The sequence below is a fragment of the Ambystoma mexicanum genome, chromosome 1q, assembly GCF_040938575.1.
Source record: "Ambystoma mexicanum isolate Mex_15411 chromosome 1q, UKY_AmexF1_1, whole genome shotgun sequence".
NCBI classification, from domain to species: domain Eukaryota; kingdom Metazoa; phylum Chordata; class Amphibia; order Caudata; family Ambystomatidae; genus Ambystoma; species Ambystoma mexicanum.
In genome coordinates, this window is record NC_090922.1 from 1,112,372,301 (window position 1) to 1,112,398,444 (window position 26,144).

At 45.6% G+C, this 26,144-nt stretch overlaps 1 protein-coding gene across 3 annotated transcripts in view; it reads left to right on the forward strand.

The window, feature by feature from the left end:
- The window catches only part of FNBP1L (formin binding protein 1 like), a 1,167,050-nt gene that overhangs the window by 872,240 nt on the left and 268,666 nt on the right, over positions 1–26,144 (forward strand). For 2 of the 3 annotated variants that reach the window (XM_069641836.1, XM_069641837.1), the window contains exon 10: positions 12,368–12,382. The exons of the other annotated variant lie outside the window; for it this stretch is intronic. In XM_069641836.1, coding sequence (XP_069497937.1) covers positions 12,368–12,382 — 15 coding nt within the window. The remainder of the gene's footprint in view (positions 1–12,367; positions 12,383–26,144) is intronic. 3 annotated transcript variants of the gene reach the window in all.

Genomic DNA, 26,144 nt, shown 5'->3' on the forward strand with positions numbered 1-26,144 from the left:
ACTTTCCACTTCTCCCCCATTCCATGCACTTTCCCCTCCCCCTCTCCCATGCACTTGTGCATTCTCAATGTCACTGGGCCTAGTAAGATCGTTGTTTTGTTCTCCCCTGTTCACCTCCCCTCCCTTGCCTTGTCGCGCTCTGAAACACTTGTGTACGAGCGTGATAGAAATAAAATATCAATTCAATTCAATGTAGGAAAGGCCTCACCACCTTCCAATTATCAAAATCTGTCTAGAGTTTGTCTAGTCGCAGCTCATTCGAGTCCCTAGGGTACACCCACACCCTATTAAGGTATCTGGCAAAAGGCAAAAAAGTACTCCATGAATGAGCCAGAGGTTGTATTGTGTTTTTGATTTAACTTTTCATATCAAATAATGTGCCGTCTTGTTTGACAAGTGTTTTGCCCCACTGAGGCCTTTTTCAAAAACTGGGCTAATCAAAAAAGAACCACTGTTCAAGTCTACTAGTTTAATTAGATAAAAATTAGATCACACAAACATTGTTGTATTAAAGATATAAATCACAAATATAGACAAACATTTGCGGAGTGGTATTGGGTCGGGTTGGTTAGGGAGGGAGAGAAATGTCGTCAACAGTTAATTACTTGCTTTGTAAGAAACTTATCCATACTATTTTAAATGGACAAATCTCAAAACCGTGCTCCTAATATAGTAAAGCATGATTTGTGTAACTATTACCAAAATTCATTTTACTCCTACTAAACAAACCTAGTAGTGCCATATCCCCTCACACTATGCCTAACATTCCATGATTGATTACCAGTGATTCTCCCTCACACACTGAATTGATTGCCAGACTCAAACATAATGTTCTGAACAATTACCTTCTGGTTCGCACTACGTGATTCCATGCACACCATGCTCATTGCTAACGCTACATGCAACTTGTTTGTTAATCATCAGATGCATCCCTTAAGTTCACCCTTTCATACGGTAGAGATTAAAGTGCTTCACCCATCACAGTACATCATTTCTCCAGCATTGGATCTTTCATGGATTCACATGCTTAGAATATTCCCCGTCGTCAGACTGGGACCCCTCGGTACACATATATAGCCTTTTCCAAAGGAAAGCTTTCGACACTTTTGTGTCCTATCTATGTCCTTCTAGGACCCGCCTACGCATGCTCCGCAGGCCGTGCTAGTATAAGAGGCCCGCCCCCGCGGCTCCCCTTCAGATTTCAACCGTCTCCAAAGTAGTGGGATCTCCTCGTGTTGTCCTACTGTTTTGTACCAGGTTGCGTTATTGGATTTCGAGTAGTATAATGTCCTCTGTGTCAGGAAAAGCGCTGTTCCGTCCATGCGCGACATGCGGCTTAAAAAAAGGTTTACGAGGGGGACGGACATATGGACTGCATATATTGCCTCCACCCTCACCATTCGGCGGATACCTGCGACATATGCAAGGGTTTTTCTCAAAAAACCCTCAAAGACCGGAACCGACGCCTGGTGGCATGGCTGAATGATGGAGCGGGGGCATACCCCCCCCCCCCCCCTCGGAGGTGGGCTCCACACAGTCGGCGAAAACATCACGCCACGCGGCCTCGTCGGAACCACCGGCGAAGAAATCTAGACCGTCGGAAAAAGAGTCGTCTGGAAGTCACTCCACTAGAGACTCCTCGGCAAAGAAATCATCCTCATCAAAAAAGCATGACAAGGAACGGAAATTCTCCTCTGGCGATCATCACAGATCGACCACGAGTCGAGAGTCGAGTAAAAGCGGGCACAGTGTGGAGAAGGCGGGACCGCCAAAACCACCTGCGAAGTCTACGTCGTCGACGGCGCTCCAGTCATCGGCCGCCTCCCTGCCACTTGCACAGGGGGCATCCACCGTCCCGTCGACAATGGCGTCAACGAGGGCCTCTTCGACGGGGGTTCTTCAGGAGGCCTGGAGGCCTGAAGTCTTTGACCCGACCCCCCCCCCCGAGGCTTTGCTACAAGAACAAGCTATGTTGCTGTCCTCGGAGGACGAGAACGAGAGAGTTGCTGGCCCAACAGACCTAGGGCTACGAGCGGCTGACAAGTCGTTGACGAGGGCATCCGTTACACCGGTATCTGCCCCTCTCCTCAATCCTCAATCGGTTTTGTCGTTGGATATTCTGTCCACGCTTCAGTCCTTGTTGCGGTCGTTGGACCAGCGACTACCCCAGGCAAGCCTGCCACAGTCACCCGTCGACGAGCCGGGCCCGTCCCGTCAACCGACGCACCCACGCACGCCAATCTCAACACTGGCACAGGAGGAAGGTGAGCTGCCAGATTCGGAGTCTGACAGGGGAGCCATGTCGAATATCTCATTATCCCCCTCCAGGGATCCTACCTTGGAGTCAGAGGCGGAGTTGGAAAACCCCAGAAGCCCAGCTCACCCGTCCCCCCCGGACAACATTGCGTCATTCCATTCTATGATGGAGAAGGCATGCAAAGAATTTGGTCTGTCCCAGGAAGAACAGAAAAAGGACTGTTTTTTTTGTTCGACCACATGGGCAAGAGAAGGAGGTCGGTGTTCTCGATACCAATACTAGACCATGTATGGAAAGAGGCGTTGCAGACAATGAAACACCCATTCTCAGAACCAGCAGTGAAAGGACGCCTAGAAAAAAAGTTTAAGGCTCCAGAGTCTACCCCCAAGTGTTTATCCTCCCAACCAACACCGGACTCGGTGGTGTCGGCGGCAGCAGCGAGGAAGGCAAAGGCACAGCACAAGTGCACGACGACTCCTGAGAACGAAGCGAGACGCCAAGATGCCTTTGGCAAGAAAGTGCTCTCCGTGGGAGTGATCACAGTAAAGGCCGCAAACTCTCTGGCAATTGTGGCCAGATATGATAGGGAGATGTGGCACAGACTAGCTCCGCAGCTTGATCGTCTTCCAGAAGAACAGAGGAAGGCGGCGATGCTACTGGTCCGAGAGGGTGAGGAAGCCTCAAATCACGCAATAAACATCGCAGTGGATCTCGCTGAGTCAGGCTTCAAGCAAGTCAACAATGGGGTGGGATTGCGTCGACAGTCATGGATTAAGTGTACCTACTTCAGGCCAGAAGTGCAATACAAGGTCTTAGATATGCCCTTTGAGGGAGACCTTCTTTTCGGTGAGAAGGTGGACGAGGCCCTAAAAGGAATGAAAGAAGATTCGGACATGGCACGTTCATTGGGTGCCCTCCAGAGTGGCAGAAGTTACAAGTCTTTTCGTCCCTTTAGAGGGGCTTCAGGTAATTCAAGATTCTCTTCTGGAGACAGATCCTTTGCCAGATCGGCTTACCCCTCCCAGGGATACTGACGTGCCTCACAATCGGCTAACCGTCGACGAAACTTCCAGTCTTCCAGAAAACGACCATCATACCCATCGTCGTCGAGAGACAAGCAAAATAAAGATCAGCAGTGACATACCACAAACCGTTCTGGGCGGAAGAGTTTCAGCATATGTCGACGAATGGGAAAGGATAACGACGGACCAATGGGTGTTAGACACTATAAGAAACGGACACTCTCTGCAATTCAAACACAACACTCCGCAAATCCCACCTGCGTTCACCGCTCAGTCCCATATGAAGGTACTGCAACAAGAGGTTACACTCGTTAGCGAAGGGCGTGATAGAATTAGTTCTAACATCACAGAGAGGTCAAGGAGTCTACTCAAGATACTTTGTCGTAAAAAAGCCGGACAGCAAATGGCGTCCCATTCTAGACTTACGCGATCTCAAAAAGTCCTTAAAGAGCCTGAAATTCAAGATGCTCACTCTGCAGGAAGTGATCCGCGCAGTTCAAAAGGGAGATTTCCTGGCTTCCCTGGATTTACAGGACACGTATTTCCATATTCCAATGTGTCGGAAACACAGGAAATTCCTATGTTTTGTAATAGGGCGAACTTACTACCAATTGACGGTTCTTCCTTTCGGGCTCAAGACCTCCCCCAGAACGTTCACAAAATGCCTGGCTCCAGTGGCTGCTTGGCTAAGGAAGCAAAGCCACCATGTATACCCATACCTCGACGACTGGCTGGTAAGGGGATCCTCCCCAGCGTCGACCAACACAAGTCTGCAAGCCACCATGCAGCTTCTACAACGGCTAGGATTCGCCATAAACATCGAGAAATCCTCTCCGCGGCCATTGAGAACGCTGGTATTCTTGGGGGCACAGTTCGAGACTCAGTTAGGGCTGGTGAAACCTTCTCTCGACAGGACCTCAAGACTCATTCAACAAGCGGCCCGGCTACGGCGAAACACCAGGATCTCAGTGAGAAAGTATGTTTCGGTCCTAGGGGCCATGGCATCCTGCATCCATCTGGTGAGAAACTGTCGACTATTCATGAGGCCAGTCCAAGAATTCCTCGCGGACCGATGGACACAGGCTCAGGGATCGTGGTCGGACAGGATAACCATCGACGACAAGCTACGTCGGACCCTTCAGTGGTGGCAGAGTTCCCACAATCTGAACAACGGTGTGCCCCTACAGGAGCCGGAGTTTCAGAGCACCATAGTTACGGATGCGTCCCTAACCGGATGGGGAGCGCACATGGGTGCTCTCCAAACGCAAGGTCGCTGGTCTCCAACGGAGTCACTCCTACACATAAACGTACTGGAACTCAGAGCGGTACGATGGGCTTGGAAGGCGTTCCTACCACACATCAAGGGTTCGCGAGTGCGAATACTGACCGACAATACAGCAGCCATGTTTTATCTGAGGAAACAAGGAGGGACACGATCAAGGACTCTTTCCATAGAAGCCCAGAAAACATGGCATTGGGCATCGAAGCACGAAATTTCCCTCGTGGCTCATCCCCTTCCAGGAGTGAGGAACGGCCAAGCCGACTCCCTCAGCAGAAGCATGGCCCAGATACACGAGTGGGAAATGGACACGGGTCACTTGAGGAAAGTGTTCGAGAAATGGGGTCACCCCCCTCTGGACGCCTTCGCGACCAAAGACAACAAGAAATGCGAGCAATTTGCAAGCAGATGGCCCCAAGAGGGTTCGGTGGGGGAGGCATTCTCCTTCCCATGGACGGACATGTTCCTCTATGCTTTTCCCCCGTTTCCCCTCATACGGAAAACAATACAGTGGATACGCAGATACAATTGCCGGGTGATTCTAGTGACACCATACTGGCCGAGGCAACCGTGGTTCTCAGACCTCCATCTATCGCTGGAACATCCCATAGCGTTTCCGAAGGTCCCATACCTTCTATCCCGGGACAGAGGCACTGTGTGGCATCACGACCCGGACAGTCTCAACCTTACGTCCTGGCTCCTGACTTCTCAGAGTTCGGCGCTTTAGACATTTCAGAGGATTGCCATAAAATTCTACAGGCGGCTAGAGCCCCTTCTACTAACAAATCTTACTCCTATAAGTGGCGGAGATTCTGTGAATGGTGTAGAGGACAACGGGGCCTACAACCATTGTTGGTGACGCCGGAACAAGTTCTACCTTAACTGCTCCTCTTGGCACAAAAGGGATTGTCCCCCTCATCGATAAAGGTACACCTGGCAGCCATCTCGAGGTTCACAAGGAAGAGGCAGTCGTCTCCTCTATTCAGTAACAGACTGGTAAAACACTTCATGCGGGGTTTATTTCGAGCTTTTCCCCCGGTGAAACGTTTTCCCCCGACGTGGAGCCTCAACACAGTGTTGGCAGGCTTGATGAAACCGCCTTTCGAGCCTATGGCCACGTCCGACATAAAATTAATTTCGTGGAAGTTGGCATTCTTGATAGCCATCACATCAGCCAGACGTATCTCGGAACTACAAGCGCTGGTCGTAGACCCGCCCTACCTACGATTCTTTAAGGAAAAGCTAGTCCTGGCAACTAACCCTGTCCCGAAGGTTCCGACGGTATATCACAAACACTCATCCGTGGTTCTGCCTACTTTCTTCGCCACTCCATCATCGGCAGCAGAAAAAACTCTTCATACCCTGGACGTTAAGAGGGCTCTGAAATTCTACCTACATCGTACACAAGACATCAGGGCTACTCGGCAACTGTTCATCGCATATGGTCCGTCGACGAGAGGAAAAGCAATCTCTAAACAGGGATTGGCTAGATGGGTCTCGTCGACGATTGCTTTTTGTCACTCTAAGGCCGGAAGGCCACTGCAAGGACATCCTAGAGCTCATTCTACAAGGTAGATGTCCTCCTCAACAGCGTTATGGGCTGGAATTCCGCTGACGGACATATGCCAAGCTGCGGCATGTGCCCCACACGTTTACCCGCCACTACTGCCTTGCCAGGCAGCATGCAGACGAGGTGCAGATGGGAAGAGCTGTCTTGCACCATCTGTTTCAGTAAGGTAAGCTCCTCCCTGTGGAGATTCTGTTGTCTACCCTCTTAAGGGCGATATACTTTATGTGGGCAACGTTATATGACTTAACTTATCCCTACGGTAGATATGCATTGTGTAGTAGGGTGAGGATATATATATTGTTACATTACATTCTCACCGCCGTCTCAAGTGTTACTGCTATACAATCTATTCTAAGCATGTGAATCCATGAAAGATCCAATGCTGGAGAAGGGAATAGTTTCTTACCTGTAACTCCATTTCTCCAGCATTGGTATCTTTCATGGATTCACATGCTCCGCCAACCTCCCCGTATGTAATGTATGTGATAAATTTAACCCTTCCTACTTTGGAGGGGCCGAAATCTGAAGGGGAGCCGCGGGGGCGGGCCTCTTATATTAGCACGGCCTGCGGAGCATGCGTAGGCGGGTCCTAGAAGGACGTAGATAGGACACAAGTGTCGAAAGCTTTCCTTTGGAAAAGGCTATATATGTGTACCGAGGGGTCCCAGTCTGACGACGGGGAATATTCTAAGCATGTGAATCCATGAAAGATACCAATGCTGGAGAAATGGAGTTACAGGTAAGAAACTATTCCCTTCATGAACACCCTACTCAGTGCTAACGTTATCTGTACTTGCTTGTTAGTCATCGTGCATACCTTAAAGTTCACCCTTTAATACTGTGATAGTTAATGTACTTTTTAATGTGGCCAGACATTAAATAGCCTGCAGTCCCATTCCCTACTCACCTTCCATTCCCTACTCACTTCAGCTTTCATACACTCCCCCCTTCTCCATAAGGACAGCTATTGCCAAAGCGTGTCAAATAAAAGCTGTGTAGTTTAGACCCCTGAACAAGAGCCCAAGAGGTAAATCCCAATTAATCATACCTAAGAACAAAGGTTGCATAGCTTTTTTCAACATAGTGCTATAAATGAGCTATAAAGAACAGTACAGAGAGAAAGAGAAGCAATCAAAATAGTGTGGCAACATCAATTTACTTCTCTTCCCTTACCTTTCCATCCTCTCTCCCTTTTCAATTCAGTGCTCCTTCACCTTTCACCCTCAATCACCTTCCATAAGCTCCCTCTAAACCTCATTCCATCTACCACCACCCCCACCATGCCTTCTAGTCCTGGCTGGGGAGAACCGAGGAAAATGCCTTCTCCTCCTCTGTGAGGGCTGAGCAACGAGGCTCCAGTACTTATTCAATCTCGGATTGTGTAGGCTCAACAATTGCTGCTTGGACACTGTGGCTACTCCCACCAGACAATGGATGAGTTGATTTTGATCCTGCCGTCTTGTTGTGAAAGACGGACCCTCCTCCAGAAAACTGAAGCAAGGAAGAGGACATTTTATTTCTTACAAAATGACATTTTAAAGCACAAAATTGCATTTTCTTTTACATTTTTGCAGCACAATTTAATTGAGTTGAGGGTGTGATGGAGTGTGAGCATGCAGGTGAGAGAGCCCAGGTGGGAGCTGCGGGGGCAGGTGGTGAAAGTTGAAGGGTTTCCGGCCTCCTGGTTTTGCTCTAGGTGTGGCTGGCCGGGAGAGAGTGGCCTTTGTTATTGTCTGGTACATAGTAATCAGCAATTGTCCATGATGACGTCTTTTATGTCATGTTTGCTTTGATTTGCTGTTGAATGTTGCACTTTTGTTCAATAAATGCAACCTTTTATTGTTTCCAAGAAATGTCTCTCCTTGGCGGACCCTGCCCCCCCTGTCCCTTCCCTGCGCTGTCCATCTAATAAACCGTGAGTGAGGCTTTTTCGAATAGATATCAGTGGCACCTCAATTTGGCAAGTACAGCACAGTGAGATTAAATGATTTACCCAGGATCATATACTTTGGTTAAGTGGCAAAGCCAGAATTGCGCATAGCCTTTAAGTTAGGTACTAGACCACAGATCCTCCCTGCTCAAGCTGTTACAAATATGTGTTAAAGTTTGGTTTTGCAAACATTAAAAAAAAAACTAGATTGTATGCATATTTTAAAAATGCACAAGTGACATAATTCAACCTGACAATGTATACATCACTGTAGAAACATGTTGAAAAAAAGCAAGGGGGCTCATTTTCTTTTGAATCCTAAAACTCACTGGAAATGTTAAAACCCAGGCAGAATTGCCTTTGCTCTTCACATTTGCATTAAAAAAAAATTGCATTACAAGAAAAGTGTAAATCCCTCCCGCAAATAAAGATTGGTTTTCCACCAGCATAAAAATACTTGCTGGTTTAAAACCAATTGGATTTTGCATGGGGTTCTGTAAGAGCAGGCAAACATGTAAAGTCTGCTCTGCTCTCCAACTTCGCCTGCCAAATCCTACAGAATCCTGCAGCACATAAAAAGTGGCAGTAAATGCTTTTTGCACCACTTTTTTCACTCTGCTTGACTTGGAGAATTACCCACTATGATTGTAGCTTTATTTTCCCTCTCCTAATTGGAAGCCTACAAGTTCCAGCATGCAGATTGAGAGGGCTGCAGTGCAAGGAACAAATGCACAAGACACATATTGCTTATAAATGAACAGGCTTCGGGCACACAGTTACAAGATTTTCACTGCACCAGGAGCTCATTTACAGAGGCATTTAAGTCATCAAACACTCTAGGGAATGCATTGATAGAACACTGGCAGGCCATATACTTCACAATTGTTGGTGTTAAATTGTGATGGAGCTTGCTCAAAGAATTCAAAGGAGGGTATGTTTCGTCAGGGAGGGGCAGATAATCAGTGTGAATGCCTTAATGATGAGCATGACAATGGGTAGTAAAATTAGTTTGTAAATGACCAAGCACACCTATAGCCTGTGTCCCACCTCACATTCCATCTCCATTCTATCTGTGTTACAATTCAAGAGTTCTGGTTTACACCTAACAGCCAAAATTAAAAAAGTATGGATGGAAGTATCTGAATCAATCATAACCACTAGCATTGCTTTGGTCAGCCTTCCAGGCCATTGCTTGCAATTCAACCTTAGCCCTGCTACTAATGTGAGCAGCCCTGTCCAGACTGCTAGTCCACACGTCCAAAAGATTCCTGTGGTTGCTTGTATTTCATTGCAGAGGGGACATGGCCTGGCAAATGAGATTGAACTGCACCATTTTGTGGCGGAACCAATCTTATTTGCTAATTTGTTCCCTTCTGTGATGGCAGATACATACCAAAGGATTATGGCATGGAAGGTTACCCAAAGCAATGATGATGGTGTTAGTGTTAATTCAAAGCCTTGCTTCTATCACTTTTTGGTTTTACTACACTCTCCCCTCCAGAATTAAATCTTTGTTACCAACCTTATTTCTTCACATATACCAAATAAGTAAATTCAGCAGAGTATACACCTTGAATGTAATTTGTAAGGACCCTCAGTCAGTATATGCACCTGCTGCAGAAATCTGCGTGCAAGCACCATCACCAGTCATTTGTTTGATACAGTTAACCATTTTATTAAACATGATGGAAATAACTGTTCTATTCCCACAAACAAAATACTTTAAATTACAGACATCATCTTGTGGTTTTAGGTTTTAAAACGTAGCTACCTTGTAACTGAGATGTTGGAAATGTTGGTAAGATGAACAGTGCAGTCAAAACACAGGATCTTGCTAGATATATTGTAGGCAGCCTTCTTGAGCAAGTGTGCTACCACAGTTGTGAAATGTCCTCCATTTCCCTGGTCATTTGTGCTGTCATGGCTGTGGAGCATGAATCATTGTCTACAGCAAGCAACAAATTGTGACTGGGCCTCCACTGGCAAGGGCTCCTTTCTTGGGGGTGGGGTGGAGGTGGGGTGGAGTGGGGCGGAGTCAGGCCAGGCCAGGCCCCTCTGTCCCCACTGCTGAAGCCGGGCGTGCTGGTAAGGGATTTTGTTTATAACGAAAATATTTATTTACTCTTCAGTTCTTCCCATTTCTAAAGGACTGTAGGTCGAACGAGACCATTTCACTGTATTGCTTGAACATGGTTTGGCTTTTACCATCTTGAGATGGTTTGCCTGACCTGTGATGAGTTTTTGGTGAGATGCGTCTCCATAAAAAGCATAAAGAGTTAACTGATGACCTTACAAGAAGCAGTGGCTAATGCTACAAAGGATGCTGTGGTCTCTAGTTCTTCACGGTACTCTGCCTTTTCTTGGCATTTTTTAATTCAGGTGTCTAGAGGTGAGTGCGTATCTTTTGGATGGCTCATTCGTACTTCTGGGACATTGACCAATCTGACACACGGATGTCAAGACTGAGATACACATGGGATGTCAGGGCCCATTCTCTCAGACCTACCTGTTGGATCGTGTCCTACATTACCTTTCACGCCTGTAGACACTACAAGTTGCTCTTGTGACCTCCTTTGCTCCTGCAGCAAGCACTTTTTTATTTTTAGAGCAAGTCATGTTTGTGAGAGGATCTGCACCTGAGCATATTACTGCATCCTGTGTAGCCTTCCAGACCTGATTCTGCAGGTGTTATGCCGAAACAGTGTTTATGGTATTTGTCTGACAGACTATCCCTGCTGCTATTTTGCTGATGCTGACTTGTACTTCCGGAAGACTCGGTTTTAGTCATCTTCTCCAAGCATCTACCTTTCCACCAATTACAGTACACAAACACGTGAACGCCATAGTGTTGATGGATTCAGTGATCTTTCCGCCATTCTAGATGTGTTGATCCTATGTTAATGTTCTCCCCTTTTTACCTCCCCTCATTGAACTCCTGTTTTAAACCTTGAATAGTTCTGAAACCAAGATTGTAAACTTGTGTTTATTTCTCTTCTTGGCCTTACTGGTCTTGTGATGTAGGATGTTTATACCAGTCTTATTTACGTGGTTTTAAGCCAGTAAGTGCTTGCATAAATATATCCTTCAATGCTGCTGACCAACGCTTCCTAACCTGCTGTAAATCCAACCCCTCTAGTGCTGTATAAAAGATTTTGGCTTTATGGTGCTCTTTTAAACTGGAGTTTAAACTCATGGTTTATATGGCATGTGCTCTTGGGGCCATGGTGACCAGTTTACCATGCCTTACCTAGGCATGTGTTAGCCTGTTAAGATCTGCCATCCTTGAATACAGGAGTGTCTACATATATCTTGCCAGTAGTGAACGATGTGCTGGAGCGCAAATCGTTTCATTGCTTAAGGACCAAATATCTTTGGATGCACCCATCCAGAAATTGGCGATACTCCTAGTTTCATTTGAATGGCTATGGTCAGAGTATTGGGCAATTGCCATCTAACAGGATAACACCGGCCTCTGCAACCTCTGGTGTTTCAGATGTTATGACAATTTCCCACAACCCTAGCTAACCTAGGCTGTGGGACATCTGGTGAGCCCCAGGTTGCAGATCCCTGGGATAACGCATCTCTGTACATACTTCTGAACCATTCCAAGGTGCCTATAATCATATGGGATTTCAGCTTTCATGACACGTTAGAGGTTCTGTCCTGTAAAGTAACGGGTAAACCGTTGAAGGTCTGTGCTAGAGCCAATCGAAGCACAGGGATGACATCATTTTATGAAACCTTCGGTCTGGAGTTTTTCTAAATGAGTCTAAGGATTGTAACATTCTCGAGGAAATGTCTAAATCGTATTTTGCAGGTACGTGTCTTTCTTTTTAGATCTGCGATAAATTTGAAGTGTGTTTAACCCATTCACTAGTTTTGCAGGTTTACTTTTTTTTAAACTATTCCTACACATTAAGAAAACGTTAATTGATGGCTTACAATTAGAAGGCCAAAAAAACAGAAATGCTTAGCTGGCTGGCCCTATTGATATGAGTTGGATGCCTATAACTTGCATCTACAGCAGCCAACACTAATTCTATTCTAAATGTGTCTACTTCAACACTACCTGAGTAGCTTTACAAAAGTCTTGGGAGAGATTGGAAGATGGTCTTAAACTGTGCTGTTTGTAGCATGTGCTTCCTGAAGCGAAAATATTAGCAGTATGTATGTTCCCTGATGCTGGAGTAAAAAAAACGATTATGCGGGTGGGGTGGGTTAAGATAATGCCACATGTGTTGGGTTCATTGTAACCAATGACTTGTAAATAATGGTCTACCATTTTTTTTCTGTTTCAAATACTGTTCAGTGGTCATTTAAAATGGTAAGCAGCGTGTCATTATGTGTGCATCTAAAAGAGTGGCATGCACTTGTGTTGCTTGAACGTTTTGTGTGTTTAAAAATTCCTTGTGAATTGTCTGTTAACTATCACAAATATAAGAAGGGGCTGCTGCAGAATTAAGGTCGCATAGTATAACCTTGGACACAATTTTCTCACTCTAATATTCCATAAGATCAGAGTTTTATTTTCAACATTGTCAAAGTGTGTGATTGTCCTGTGCTGGTGGAAGTATCTGGAACATTTAGCTTGTTCAACCAGGTTAATACTTATGGGATGGAGAGGTGCTACACCAGCGAGCAAAAGAACTAGTGTCATGCATGGAAGGCTTAATCACATGTTCTTAAAAATACCAATGCCGTTGGAGATTTCACATTTTGGGCCCTTATCTCCTAGTCTGTAGTTTACGGACTGAACAAATAATAGAATCGTATGTTCCGTTTTTCCTTAAGGTACTTTGGTCTCTGACGGATTGTTACTGAAAATTCAAAGCAGGATAATTTGTTAATGTTCGTCTGAATGTTTATTGGGTGTACATCTTGTAGCCAGGGTTCTTGAGCTGTGAACCTTCTGCCTGCTTTCTGCTTATCAATCCATCTATATGTTGTGGACCACTTGAATTGTGTGATTTTTATTTTCGGCAAGCAGCATTAGGGTGTATTGGTGTGGTCAACAGAACAGTTGTTAGGCTCCACTTGAACTGGTTAGTTTTATGGGTGTCTGGGGATGAAGGAATGCGTCGAAACAGGCTGGGGTAGTGTTTGGGTGTACTTACCATTGATCTGGCGTGCTGGTAGTCCTTGATTCAAAGGTGACACCAAGACATTTGACCTTTGTATTGAGGGTGATTGACCCAAGATAGGTGAAGGAATTTGGTTGGTTGTTAAATTGATGTTTTTCTTTCATGATCAATAGTTCCGATTTGTATCAAGTGAGTTTCAGTAAGCTATGCCCATGAGTAGACAACCAGCGTTTTGTGTTTAGTTCCTGGTTTTGTATGTTATTGATGTATAGATAGCTGAATGTTAATGAAGGGCTGGTAGAGGCGAACATAGAGATGTTAAGGCCCATCAGAGTGATGATTGTTGAAGGACTTGGAGCTCGAACAGGAAGAGACCTTTTCTGAGCCTCCAAAAACATTCTGTCTACGGATTTCTAGCAGAATTGCAGAGTTTGGCTCTCTGGAATTTTGTGGATCTTGTATTCAGATTTGACGTATGTCATCTTCATGAGTATTATTGGGCCCTTGTGTGTTTTTTATTTGAGTGATCTAAGAGTTTCAATGAATGCCATTGTGTTTTTTTACTAGTGAGTGAAAGGCCAAGTGTGACTTTGATGAGGTTTGCAGGATGGTGGTGTATGATTATTTATCAATACGAGGAGCTGTATTGGCAGCGCTAGCTGTTGCATGTGAGTTTAGTGCATAGTTTCACTTAGTCTTCCTCAATATGAGGCAGTTTTGTGTGCATCCTTTGTTGACCTGGAGTGTAAAACCGTTGAGGGGAGAGTTTTGTGGTTCACCCAAGGGAAGCGTGAGTGTTCAGCAGCAGTTCGTTTTTTGAGGGGGATACCTCTGTACACACATGCAACATGATCTGCTCTCAAAGGATTTGGTTTCTCTGCTTTCTGAGGTGACGAGGGTCTACTATGGAGTAGGATGACAGGTGAAAATCTGCAACAGGTCTGTTTTAGGTTTACAGTCTAGTTTGATAGTATAGTGAGTAAAATTGTAATCTAAATCAGGGTATTTTTCTCATCTTGTTTTGCCATGGTGGTCTGTGGCAAAGGAGCTTTTCTACCCCTTCACAGTTCTGTTTTTAGAAGCAGCCACAGAGATGCTGCCTGGTGTACTTTTCTCTCATATCCTCCCTCCTCGTAACTCAATACTTCTGGACCATTGGATGCAAAAGGGTAGGAACCAGAACTTTTTGCACATCAAAGCTTTAAAATGTGTGAAGCATGTATGCATGTGAGTCTACCCTCTCTTTGCTCTCCTCAGCTATCACCCTTAATGTTTGCCTGACTGTCATTTTTTCCCAAATGACTGTAATGGGTTGCTTTAGCGCAGCTTGTGTGCCTCATGCTAATTCTTTGTCCTTTTAATCCTTGATGGCTGTTTCTTTTTTGTCAGACAATCCATCTACCTATACCTCCTAAATCAAGGTTTTCTTCCGGCATGTTGTGCCTTGGCATTGAGTTATAACACCAGGGCTTGTGCCAAGGATGAAAAAGATTTCCACTGGGCCCAACAGAAGTTGCCTATACAGCTACTTTCAGGGTCTGCCCAGGATGACGAGGGCCCTCTAGCAAGGATAGGTCAATGCTAAGCTTGAATACCCTGCATTACAGAAACCTTTCATAACTGCAGGCAATATGCAGAAGCAGCACATCACACACAAGGGTAGGTATGCCCATAACCCCTCATTCCAAGGGCCAACATATCAAAAGTTTACACAAAACATTGAAAAAGGGTAAAATTCAAAAAGGGTTTAATTTATTAAATTGTATTTATAGACTCATCAACTGGCTATTATTGACACAGGCCATACATTGTCTGTAAACATCATACACATATCAAAGTTAAATATTCAATATATAAAGCGCAGTGTGGGAAAGAGTGCATCCCCAATATTAAAAAAACAAGTATGCAAAGAGTGGCCATCTCCTCCTAATCAATGAGGATAAGAAGGCATGAAGTCAAACAGTATTTAGGAGGTGATGGCTACTCTTTGCACACTTGTTTAACTTTGGGGGATGAACTCTTTTGCTCTTCTTTCGTATAGCCCATAGAACATCAGCAAAGAACCAAAGAACTGAAAGACCTGCCATGGTGCCTGTCAATCATATAGTAACCTTTAAAAGCCAGATCTCAGCATAGCTGACACAAATACACCACCCCCTATTCCCCCTTAGGAGACCCATCTAGACCTGGCCAAATCTGTGTGACCACATCAAATAAAGCATTAAGCGGACAAAGGATCTTGGGGCATATCGGATTCCAGCTTTAGAAATCCCTCCGAAAGAAGCTGAGACTTCAAGAAAATGACTTGCAAGCACTCAAAAGGTTCCTGTTTTATAGAGCCCAAAGACATTGGTGCCCCTCTACCTCTCGGGGGGGCGGTGGGAAGGGGGGGGGTTCACGTACTGTGATGTGCCCAACAGACTTTGCTGCCCCTTTTGTAAAAAAAAGGTGCAAATTAGAGTAAAGCTTTGAGCCCCTCGATTCTCTAGCCTGGAATATAAACCACAAATGAGACACCTTCACAAAATAACAGTATTTTGCTGGACTGTGGTTGACATTTTGACAGGGAAAAGAGAAGGAACTGGTGTGAATTTTATGTATATTTTACTAGCGGCCCTTTGAACATCAGTTCTACAATATGTGATATCTTACAAACATGAGTTCTGATATACAGGTTGGGAAGGGAAAGGAGACTCAGTACTAAGCCATTATTTCTTGTATTGCTACATTAATAATGCATTATCAATGCATTACTAACCGATACAGATGAAATGGGAGGTTTAAGCAACCGGGCAAGTGCCTGGCAACAAAAAGGTAGACAATGTAGAAGCAAACAGGCCCCTTAGAAAAATAAGAGCACAATCCTTAGGAAGGGACCAATTTTCCAGTCCAAAGAGCAAAGATGGACCAAAAGGAGCTGGCAAGATCCAATGTGCCATTGGGCATGTGGAAATGTTCAGCAATACCATGCAGCTTCTTTATTGCTTTGCGAACAGAAATGGAAGTGTCGGGACATAGACCCAGCAATCTTCCTCAAGGATTTTGCATCCGCCTCCCTTTTCTGCAAGTATATCTAAAACCAACCTATTTTGAAGGGCCACAAGGCGCACCGCCTGTAATTCCAGTGATATTGCCCAATATTTCAGTGGTGTCTTTAATGGTTGCTTCTAATAATTTAGCCATGCGACCGATATCCCCTGGTATGGCAGTGCCATAACAGGGGATGATTACTTTAATGGGATTGCCAAATACCTGTGAAACAGTATCGTCCTGAGTAACAGTTCTGCGAAGCCTGGTAGGGTTGTCAACAACACAGGGTCTAATAGACATGGCTGGAAATAAGACTTCTAAATGGCAACGGCCATTGCAAAGTGGAGGTAGCCAAGTGTAAGTGGTATGCACACATTAAATGCACAGAGTGCCAACATAAAAGGGAACATCTAGGTCATCTCTAGGAATGGTGAATGTTATGTTGCAGTTGGTGCTATATCCTAGGAACTTAGGAACATTGTTCTCAATACAAACAGCGCCTATTATGTTGGAATCCCGGAGATGCAGGGAAGGGATGAAAAATGAATGAGGGTTATTGTCCAATGGCTATGTAGTTGGTAGAGCCGTGGTTGCCGCAGTCGGGAGGCCAGCCCGGGAGAAAAAGCAAGTAAACACATCTGACAAAGGGAAAGTAGCATTTGAGAGAATTACAAATTCACAGGCTCCTTTGCGCAGCACCTGCTGTTGTAACTGAGCATATAAAGAGGAGGAGGAAGAATGGGAAGCATAGCGGATATTAGCTATTCCCTGAGCTATTCCTTTGAATATAGTTATCCTTTCTATATGTAATATAGCCACATGTAAAGCATAACAAGAAGCAAAGAATGTGAGGGGCAACTGTTGCAGCGGGAGCCCTTCCTCTACAAAGGCTGGCAACTGTAAGCGTACATAACAATTGCCACGTTAAATAATTTTGTGTGTATGATGCAGAAGTGTAACAAACACATTTCTCCTCATAAATTCACGATGATAATGCTGGTCAGGGGGTAAGGTTGCCACAGTAACATTAAGAAAGGGTACAGGTGTAGGTTTGATCGAAAGGGGCCAGTACATATCACATAATGCAAAAGTGCCAAGTAGTACAAGCAGGATGCAAAAACATGAAAACAAAGCACAATCTCAAATGATACCATCTTCTGTCAGTTCGTAATACTTCACATTTGTAGGGCAATTGTATTTTGTCATTAGAAAAACAATGGAGTCATGGTCAGTGTATCCGTGAAGGCACCAAATCTATTTTTGGAGAGTCCAAAATACCTCATCCCTAGGTAGTCCTTTAAAGTTGGTAGACTTGATCACCGGAGTAGCTGCTCTCTCCTGAGAGAGTTCCAAAAAATCATTTTGGGGGTAGACCGTCTTTGACCTGTTTATGGATAAAGGACAATGCTTTAGTAAGCACCTTAGAATAGTCAATCAGAATAGGATAAAGGCACATCAGTTTCTTTGGGTGAGGCACACAGTGGCTGGGATGACCATTAGAAACCTCATATGGGGACAGACCCACTCCAGAATGTGCAATAGTTCTTAAAATAAAACTAGAGGTAAGGTGTCCACCCAGCTTAAGTTGGATAGTTTGTTTTTTAGTGTGGCATGAGTGTTTCACTAAACCTGCCGCCTGTGGGTGATGCATTGCATGAAACCTTTGCTTTATGCCCAATGCCTGACATACAAGGTCCATTGTTATTTTCACAAAATGAATCCCATTATTGCTCCATATCTTGGAAAATATTCCTTAACAAGGGTTTTGAATGTACTCTGTGCAGTGTTCTCTCAAGGGAAACGCCTCTACCCATTTACTGAACATACAGGCGATAGCCACGTATATTTGTATTTCTGACAGGAAGGCAACTCTACACAATCCATTTGTAGTGCCTCAAATGGTAAATCGGGAGGGGGGGCAAAATGACCCCTTGCTGCTCCTTCTGCCTTTCCAACATTTTGTGTGGCACATATTTTTATAAAATGCTATTGCCGCTTTGCAGGTTACTCCAAAGTGTAGTTAATAAATGTATCATGCCATCTGCCCCTATGTGAGCCTTTCAAATGGCAGCTGATATCAAGGGTATGTATCTGTTTGGTAACATCCATCTCCTCTTGTTTCCTCTGTCCACCCAATACCCATCCTCAAAAACTGCATCAATCTCCCACTGTTTCAATTCCTGCCAGGTAGCATCTGCTTGGATACTGATGATCATGTCAAGTGTATTCTCAAAAGGGGGATGTCTGTTGTGTGTAGACAGGAAACATAAGTGAGAGAATAAGGGGCTTGGACAGTTGTCTTTGCAGTTGCATCTGCAAATGCATTGCCTTTGCCCACGTGGTCAGTTACTTTCATATGTGTGCTGCATTTTATAATAGCAAGTTGGTTTGGCAAGGCCAGTGAATTGAAAAATGTGTGAAACAGTTCAACATGTTGAATTTTGGTTCCATGGGAGCTAAGAAAGCAGCTTTTCATCCAGAGCCTACCAAAATTATGAATGCATACTGGCTATCAGTGTAAATGTTTACTGCAAGTCCAGAGCTGAACCCACATGCTCTGGTTACCGCTATGATTTCAGCCGATTGTGCTGAATGCTGAGGTATTATACCGGTTTCCAGAACTGTTTTTGTTATTTATGACATAAGCTGCGGTGGATGAGCCATCGGGTAATTTGAAACAAAAGCAATCAACATATAAAATGCCAAATGGCTTTTCTGATGGAACATCAGTTAAATCAACACGCACTTTCGTCTCCTCGTCTGTTATTAGTATACAATTGTGCAAGACATCAAGGTCATCAGAAGGGAAGGGCAACAAGGTGGCTAGGTTCAGAGTTTTACATCTTTGCAAAGTGATGTTGGTTGCAAACCGGGCCAACTCATACCTAGTGAGCAGTCCATTCGTAGAAATGTGGCATTCGTGTTTTGTTCAGGAGAACATCTATTACATAGGGAACAACAACAGTTAAAGAATGCCCCAATACTAGGGTTCATGCTTGTTTCACAGAAAGGACAGCAGTTGCTACCCCCTTTAGGCAAGTTGGCAACCCTTTAGCCACTGGGTCTAGGGTGGTCGTTTCTCCCCTTGTGGTTGAGCTAGGACCGACAACACACACCTTTTTAATTCATGCACAAACAGCAAAATGGGTTTAGTGTAGTCTGGTGTTCCTAACGCTGGAGAGTTGCAAAGCGTGGACTTTAGTGCCTCAAAGCTTTCCTGATGAAACTGAGTCCAGGTGAGAGGTACAGGAGTAGTGTTAGTAGTAAGTTCCAGTAAGGGCTTAGCTAACAAATAGAAGTTTGGAATCCATTGTCTACAGAATTGTCATCCCCACAAATCCTCTAACCTCTAACTTTGTGCTGGGTAATGGCATGTTAGTATCATTTTGTATCTGCTTAGGGTTCAATATTTTTTCTCCCTTTAGTAAGTAAATGACCTAAATAAGTGACCTTTTGCTTACAAAATTGTACCTTGTTTGGTGAAACCTTGTGTCCCAAGGAACCTAAAAACTCTAGCAGACGTGTGGTGCAGTCCAAACACCCTTTCTTGGTATCTGCCGCTATAAATGAGTGATGTGTTGCAATAACACAGTGCCTGGAGATGGGGTAAAAGTGTCGAATTGTGTTTTTTTAACACATGTTTTATTGGATTTTTCAATACAATGAACAAAACCATTAGACCCTCCTCCCCGTTCCCTCTCCCTGGTGCTCCCCGTCCATACCCGATCATCCCCTGATCCTGACGAGACACTGTGTGTGCTATTATACTCTAAAATGTCATGCTATCCGCTATAAATTTAGTTTATGAGGACACTCCGAATTAATTTTGCAGAAAGGACAGTATCGTTCCCATTCAACGCTGAATCGACCCGGATCCCCTTGAAGGAAGCATGTCATCCATTCTAGGGCCACAAAGTTCCAAACCTTGATTATCCAGTCATGCTCCTCACGTGATTCTGGCTGTTTCCATGTTTGCACTATTACCAGCAGCGCCACCAGGGACAGGATTGTGTATGCTTTCCTCTGATATCTAACTATGCAATTCTGATCCGGGCCCTTAAGCCCCAGCACGCCCTAGTCTATATTCCTGACTTTCTGTAAGCCAAACACCTCCCCCAATCTCCCATTCACATTGGTCCAAAATTGCAGAAGTTTAAGGCATGACCTCGAGATAGGGCCCCAATTCCTGACGCCCCTATAACCTCTCCAACAGAACGGGGACATGCCCAGATAGAATATATGCAGCTTTTCTGGAGTGTAATGCCACCTGACCAATTTGATGGTAGCTAAACCTCGTGGTTTCTGGCAGCCCAAAGTCTAGTTTACATTGGTCAAACTGCTTAATATCCTGACCCTGGGCCATGTCCCATAGTCTTACAATTATTCCCCTTCTGCAAATTGTGCTTCCCTTTTTCCATTCCCGGAGTGAATTGGGAGTTCTGAAATATTGGGGTACATGAGGAAGGAAATGACCTTATGCCCGTCCTTCCACCTGATAATTTCTAATGTCCTCAACTAATGTTGTGATCACTCTTATGCATGTTCTCCGGTCGGTCTGTGCAAGGTAGCCAAAACTTCCTCTAGGGGTCTGCCCACTGCCGCCGTCCATCCTGCACCACATTTTTTGTGATTACTCCTTAGCCACTCCCTTATGACTAAGTTGCGCCGTTATATAGTAAGTCCGGAAATCTTTGCTACGGGAAACCTTTATCACTCTCCTGGCCTATCTGGGTTTCTGGGTTTTTTTTCCATATGAATTACGAGACCATTTTATGTAGCTCCTTAAGAAGGACTGGGGGACTTCAATCGGCAGAGCTTGGAAATAATAAAGGATTTTCAGCAGGATCGTCATTTTTATTGTATGGACCCAACCCAGCCAGAAAATCATCAATGGGTTCCAGTCAAGCAGCAGACTGTTTACTTTTCCTAGCAAGGGCACATAATTGGCTTTGTACATCGTCGCTGAAGAGTCCGTTATCTGTATACCAAGATATGTCAGTTGAATATGGGGTCGTCTTCCTTAGTGCCAATAGCAGCGGGGCTTATAGGGGCAGATTTTGCATTTGCGATTTCTTTGCATTGACTTTGAGGCACGCCACTATATCGAACCTTTCCAGTTCCTGTTATTCCCTGAATGGACCTCTCTGGGTCAGTCACTGTGAGGAGCAAGTCATAGGCGAAGGCCATCATTTTATGTCCCCGTCGCCCCTGAATGGAATTTCTTGGCCTGTATTTTGAATTTTGGTTAGTAGGGGTTCTAAGTAAATTGCGTAAAGCGGTGGGGGTAGAGGGCAACCTTGTTTCGTACCCCTACTAACGTTTATCGGTTGGGACCGAGACGTTTATCGATAACCTAATAATTTGGGCCACATATTTTGCTTAGACCATACGTATAAATCTGCTGCCAAATCCTATTTGTTCCATCGTTTGAAACGGGAACGACCATTCCACCCGGTCAAATGCTTGTTCCACATTGAGTGCGATCAGGATGGGTGGGGACCTTTCTTGGACACCTTTTCTATCAAGTGGCAGACCCGTCTGATATCACATATCTGCCTATTTTTAATGAAGCCGACTGATCCGAATTAATCAGATCTGGGAGAACAGCATCCACCCTGCTTGCCAGCACCCTGGCGTAAAGTTTGGCATCTAGATTTATCAATGCAATCAGTGGATATGTCGCGCATTGTATGGGGTCTTTGGGTTTTGGGAATGATACCATTTTGGCCTATTCCATTGAAGGGGATATTCTGCCCTGTGTTCCCAACTGGTTGAACAGTGCTGTAAGTTTGGGTGCTAGGGTGGCCCTGAACGTCTTCGAAAAGATTGCTGTATACCCATGGGAGCCCAGAGCCTTATTACCACCGCCTCAGATTTCTGCCTCTAGGTGTTCCCTTATTTGCAGCGATACGTTCTTTATGGTTAAGGCCTATAGGTAGGTTTGCTGGTGGTCCCCATCCGGGGCATCTGACTTATAAAGGTCATTATAGAAGTCTGACAACTGGCTTATGATATCCACTGTGGTAGTGCATGAACCTCCCCATTGATTTTTAATTTGTGCTATTGTCTGGCTTGGCCTTTTCCCCTCTCAGGTATCTGGCCAGCAAAATATCTGCCTTATTTGCTTTACTGTAAAATATTTTTTTAGCCAGCAGGAGTGCCTTTTCTGCTCTCCTAGTATATAGTATATCAAGTTGCTCCCTCACACTTCTCAGCTCCCATCTTAAGGCCATGCTCTGATCGTGTGACATACATGTCATTATACCCTTCAGTTTGGATTCCAAATCTGTTTCAAGTTGACGCAATTGTTTATTCCTAGCTGCCCTCACTGCAATAAGATGCCCCTTCATTACGACTTGAAATGCGTACCAGACTGTTGCCGCATGGGGAGAGTCATTAAGGGTGAAGTATTCCCTGATGTCTCCTAAATATCCCATCAAGATAATATCTTTCAGGAGATCTGCTGGGAAAGTCCAGCGCCATAACCTGTCAGCCTTATTTCCTAGTTGCAAGCTGAATAACACCAGAGCTTGATCAGAAAGAATAGCCCTAACCTCTATCTTATTGATCTTGCCCAATTTCGCTGCTGATACCCATACATAATCGATTCTAGAAAATGTGCGGTGGACATGTGAGTAGTAAGTATATCCCTCCTGGTCCCCTTGTATTGTTCTCCAAACATATTTTAGCGTCACCGGGTCCATACGCTGTTTCATTGCTTGGCAGGGCAGTGTCTGTCCGTGATACTTTCACACTTCGATCTTTGTGTGGGTCCCACACCAAATGTAGGTCACCCATTAGGATTATATCCCCTGAGGCAAATACTTTCAGGACCCCCAATGTTGACTGGAGGAAACCATCCTGCCCTGTGTTTGGTGCTTGTATGGATGCAATAGTATGTGACCTCAACTTGCATTTCACAATTCTGCCCCTTTATCCCCTTTAGTGTCCAGGATAGTTGAATCTTGGATTTGCCTACACTCTATCAAGGTTCCAGCCTCTTTCCTATCTGCGTTGGCCTGAAGCAAGGTTGGGTAGCCTCTCAGTTTCAGCCTCTGTTTTTGTTAATATGTGTTTCTTGGAGGGCGATAACCTCCGGGATAGTGGGCAGATATTGCTCCAGTTTCTTCCGTTTGATGGGAGAGTTGAGGCCCCTCACATTATATGTTAAAATCAGAAACTGCCCTCCATTGCATCTCAGAACCTGTGGGCGCTAAATTAGTCTGCTCATCCCTCCCCTGGTGTCCCCCCATCGCCTGGGCCTTTTTGGCCTGTCCCGGGCGCCTCCGCCTTCCGCTCCTCCCCATGCTTGGATCAGTGCCTCCCCTCCCCCCCACTCCACCAACCCCTTCCTCTCAACCTCTGGTGCAGACCAATGTTCCTAGTTAAATCAGGAAAGTAGTCCCCTGAACATTGGTATGCATAACAGTCCCAGAAATTGCATGTAGGGCACTACTACCCCCTAATGATAGAGCCTGATCTCCCTCCCAACACTCTGTGGCCAACTTCTAACCATACATACTCAGTCATAACTATCTACTCGGCAGTCTTTAGCGACATCTGTAGGATGGCAAGCTCCTCTTCGCACGTCGTAATCCTATGTTATTTACCTTCCCATGTGACGAGAAGGCTGAACGGGAAGGTCCATTTATATTTTACCTTTTTCTGCATGAGTTCCCTGGTCACTGGGCCCGGTGTTTGATCAGCGTGGATTGGACAATGTCTTGAAATAGAGCAATGTCCATGCCATTCACTTTCATTGATCCAGCCATCGACACAGCGTATCGGATCTGTTCCTTCTGTTTGTATCTTGGCATTGCCGCCAGCCCATCTGTGGGTTTGGTCCCGGGCTCTCTCCTCTTGGGGCCCACCCTGTGGATTCCGTAAATTGGGATTGCCACCCCCAGGTCTTCCTCCAGGACATCCCTAAAGACATTTGGTGCCGTTTCTTTCTGATCTGGTCTTTCAGGTTTTTGATTCTTATATTTGACCTCTGCGATCGATTTCAGAGATCCTCTCATTTGGATTTCCACATTCTAGCCACCCTAGAGGTTCTCCAGTAGCTTGTCGGCTGCTGTAGGGAATTTTCTGCAAAATCTATGCACGCCCCCAGGCTCGCTGTATCCCCCCTGATCTTTTGCAGAGATTGTTTCAGGTGTGCTTTCATCGGTTCTACGTTATTTCGGCGAAGTACTTTTCATTGCCACTTTTTCATCGACAAACATTTTTCTTTTAATTTTATTTCGGGGAGAGGTTGGTTTGCCCCCCCCCCCCCAGACCCCTACCCCTCCCCTTACTTATATAATCATACAACAACCCCAAAAAACACCCCACCAAAAAATATTTTAAAAAGAGTTTTGGTCGATGAAAAAGTGGTGATGAAAAGTACTTTGATGAAATGCGTGTATACCCTTTCATCTCTGTAAATTGAGACTGTAGGGAATCAGTCATCTGGGCTTGAAACACCATGAAACATTGTTTTAAGTCTTTGTTCATTGCCATGTCTGATGTGGAGCTCGTCGCTCTGGTTTCCTTTAGTGTCTCTTGTGACACTCCTGATCTCCTGTCCCCAGCAGCGTTGGAGGCTCACTTCCTGTTTCCTTTTCAATGCTGGATGGCCTGGTGTCCCTTCTTTAGATTTTCCTCTGGGCATTGAGAGCTCTTGCTGGGGGAATCTCTCACACCTGTTCCCTGGGGCATGCCGCCACTGCCTGCGTCGGGCATCCAGACGGACGTTTTGCACGCCGATTTACCAAGGGAGCCTTGGGCCCCCAATGCATCCTCCCCGCCCACACTGGCTCCTTCCTCTTCTGGTGCGGGGAACTACTTGTGCTGGGGGACCCTGCTTACCCCCATGAGGTATGTTCAGCTTCTGTCTGTCCCTCGGGTGCTGCCGGCCCTCCAGTCCTCCCTCATTGCCACTGATGTCACCTCTGGCCTTGTCTGCTCGGAAATGGGGGGGGGGGGCACACTCTCCCTGGCCCTGAGCTCTTTGTGTTCAACCAGGGTTCCCCTGGCAGCCGCAACTTGATGCACTGAGCCCCTCCAGTGGCTCACAGGCCTCTCTGCTCTTGGTCCCAGGGGTTGGGGCCTGGTCTTCTCTAGCCCAGGCGCCGCTTAGTATGGGCACAGCTCCCCTTGATGGACCCCCTTGGAGGCGCTGCTTCACCAAACCTGTCCCCCTCACAGCTCTAACTGCAGGCTCCCCCGCTGGTGTTAACTCCGGGCCTCTTTTCCTGTGGTGGTCACTTTGGGGGTCACAGTTCACCGGTGGGCTCACTCACCGCCTCAGGCCGTGACTAGCTTGTTAGTCTGCTCCTGCGGCATTGGCCATGCCACTGACACTTTGCCAAATGTGGCCTCATAATTGCTCACGCTGAGGCAGCCTCAACTGCAAGGCCCACCTGCCCTTCCTGCAATCGTTCCCCGCTCTGGTCTCTGTCTTGCCCTTGCTGCAGGCATAATTCTACCAGTGTGCTTCTCCATGTCATCCAGGCGACAGGCCTCTCCTAGCCGAGCTGCTCACTCTTGTGGGACCAGAGCTCCCGCTGGCTTGGTCCCTGAGATCCGACTGCTGATAGTATTTTGCTTTGCTTAAGGCCATTAGAGAGCGGGAGTCCTCGCTGTCACAATCTTCCCTCTCCGGTGGCCATCTTCAATCTCCTCATCCAATTATGTTTTTAATGCCTGGCTGTAAATGCTTGGGCTCTCTGTATCCTTCAGGTGCTCTACAAAATGTGTAAGAGTGACATCTATGCTAAAGGCATACTGGCTGTCCTCATGTATTGGAATTCTGAAAAATGCAACCGTAAAGTATTGTGCGGTTGGAGGAACCATAGTAAAAAATGTCATATATGGAACAACTGGGAACTGGGGCACCACAATTTTATTGTTAGTGTGCACATATACCACATTCTCCATTCAGTAAGTGATCCTTCTTTGCCATCCCTTTTTTCTGAACAGGCAAAATTGGGC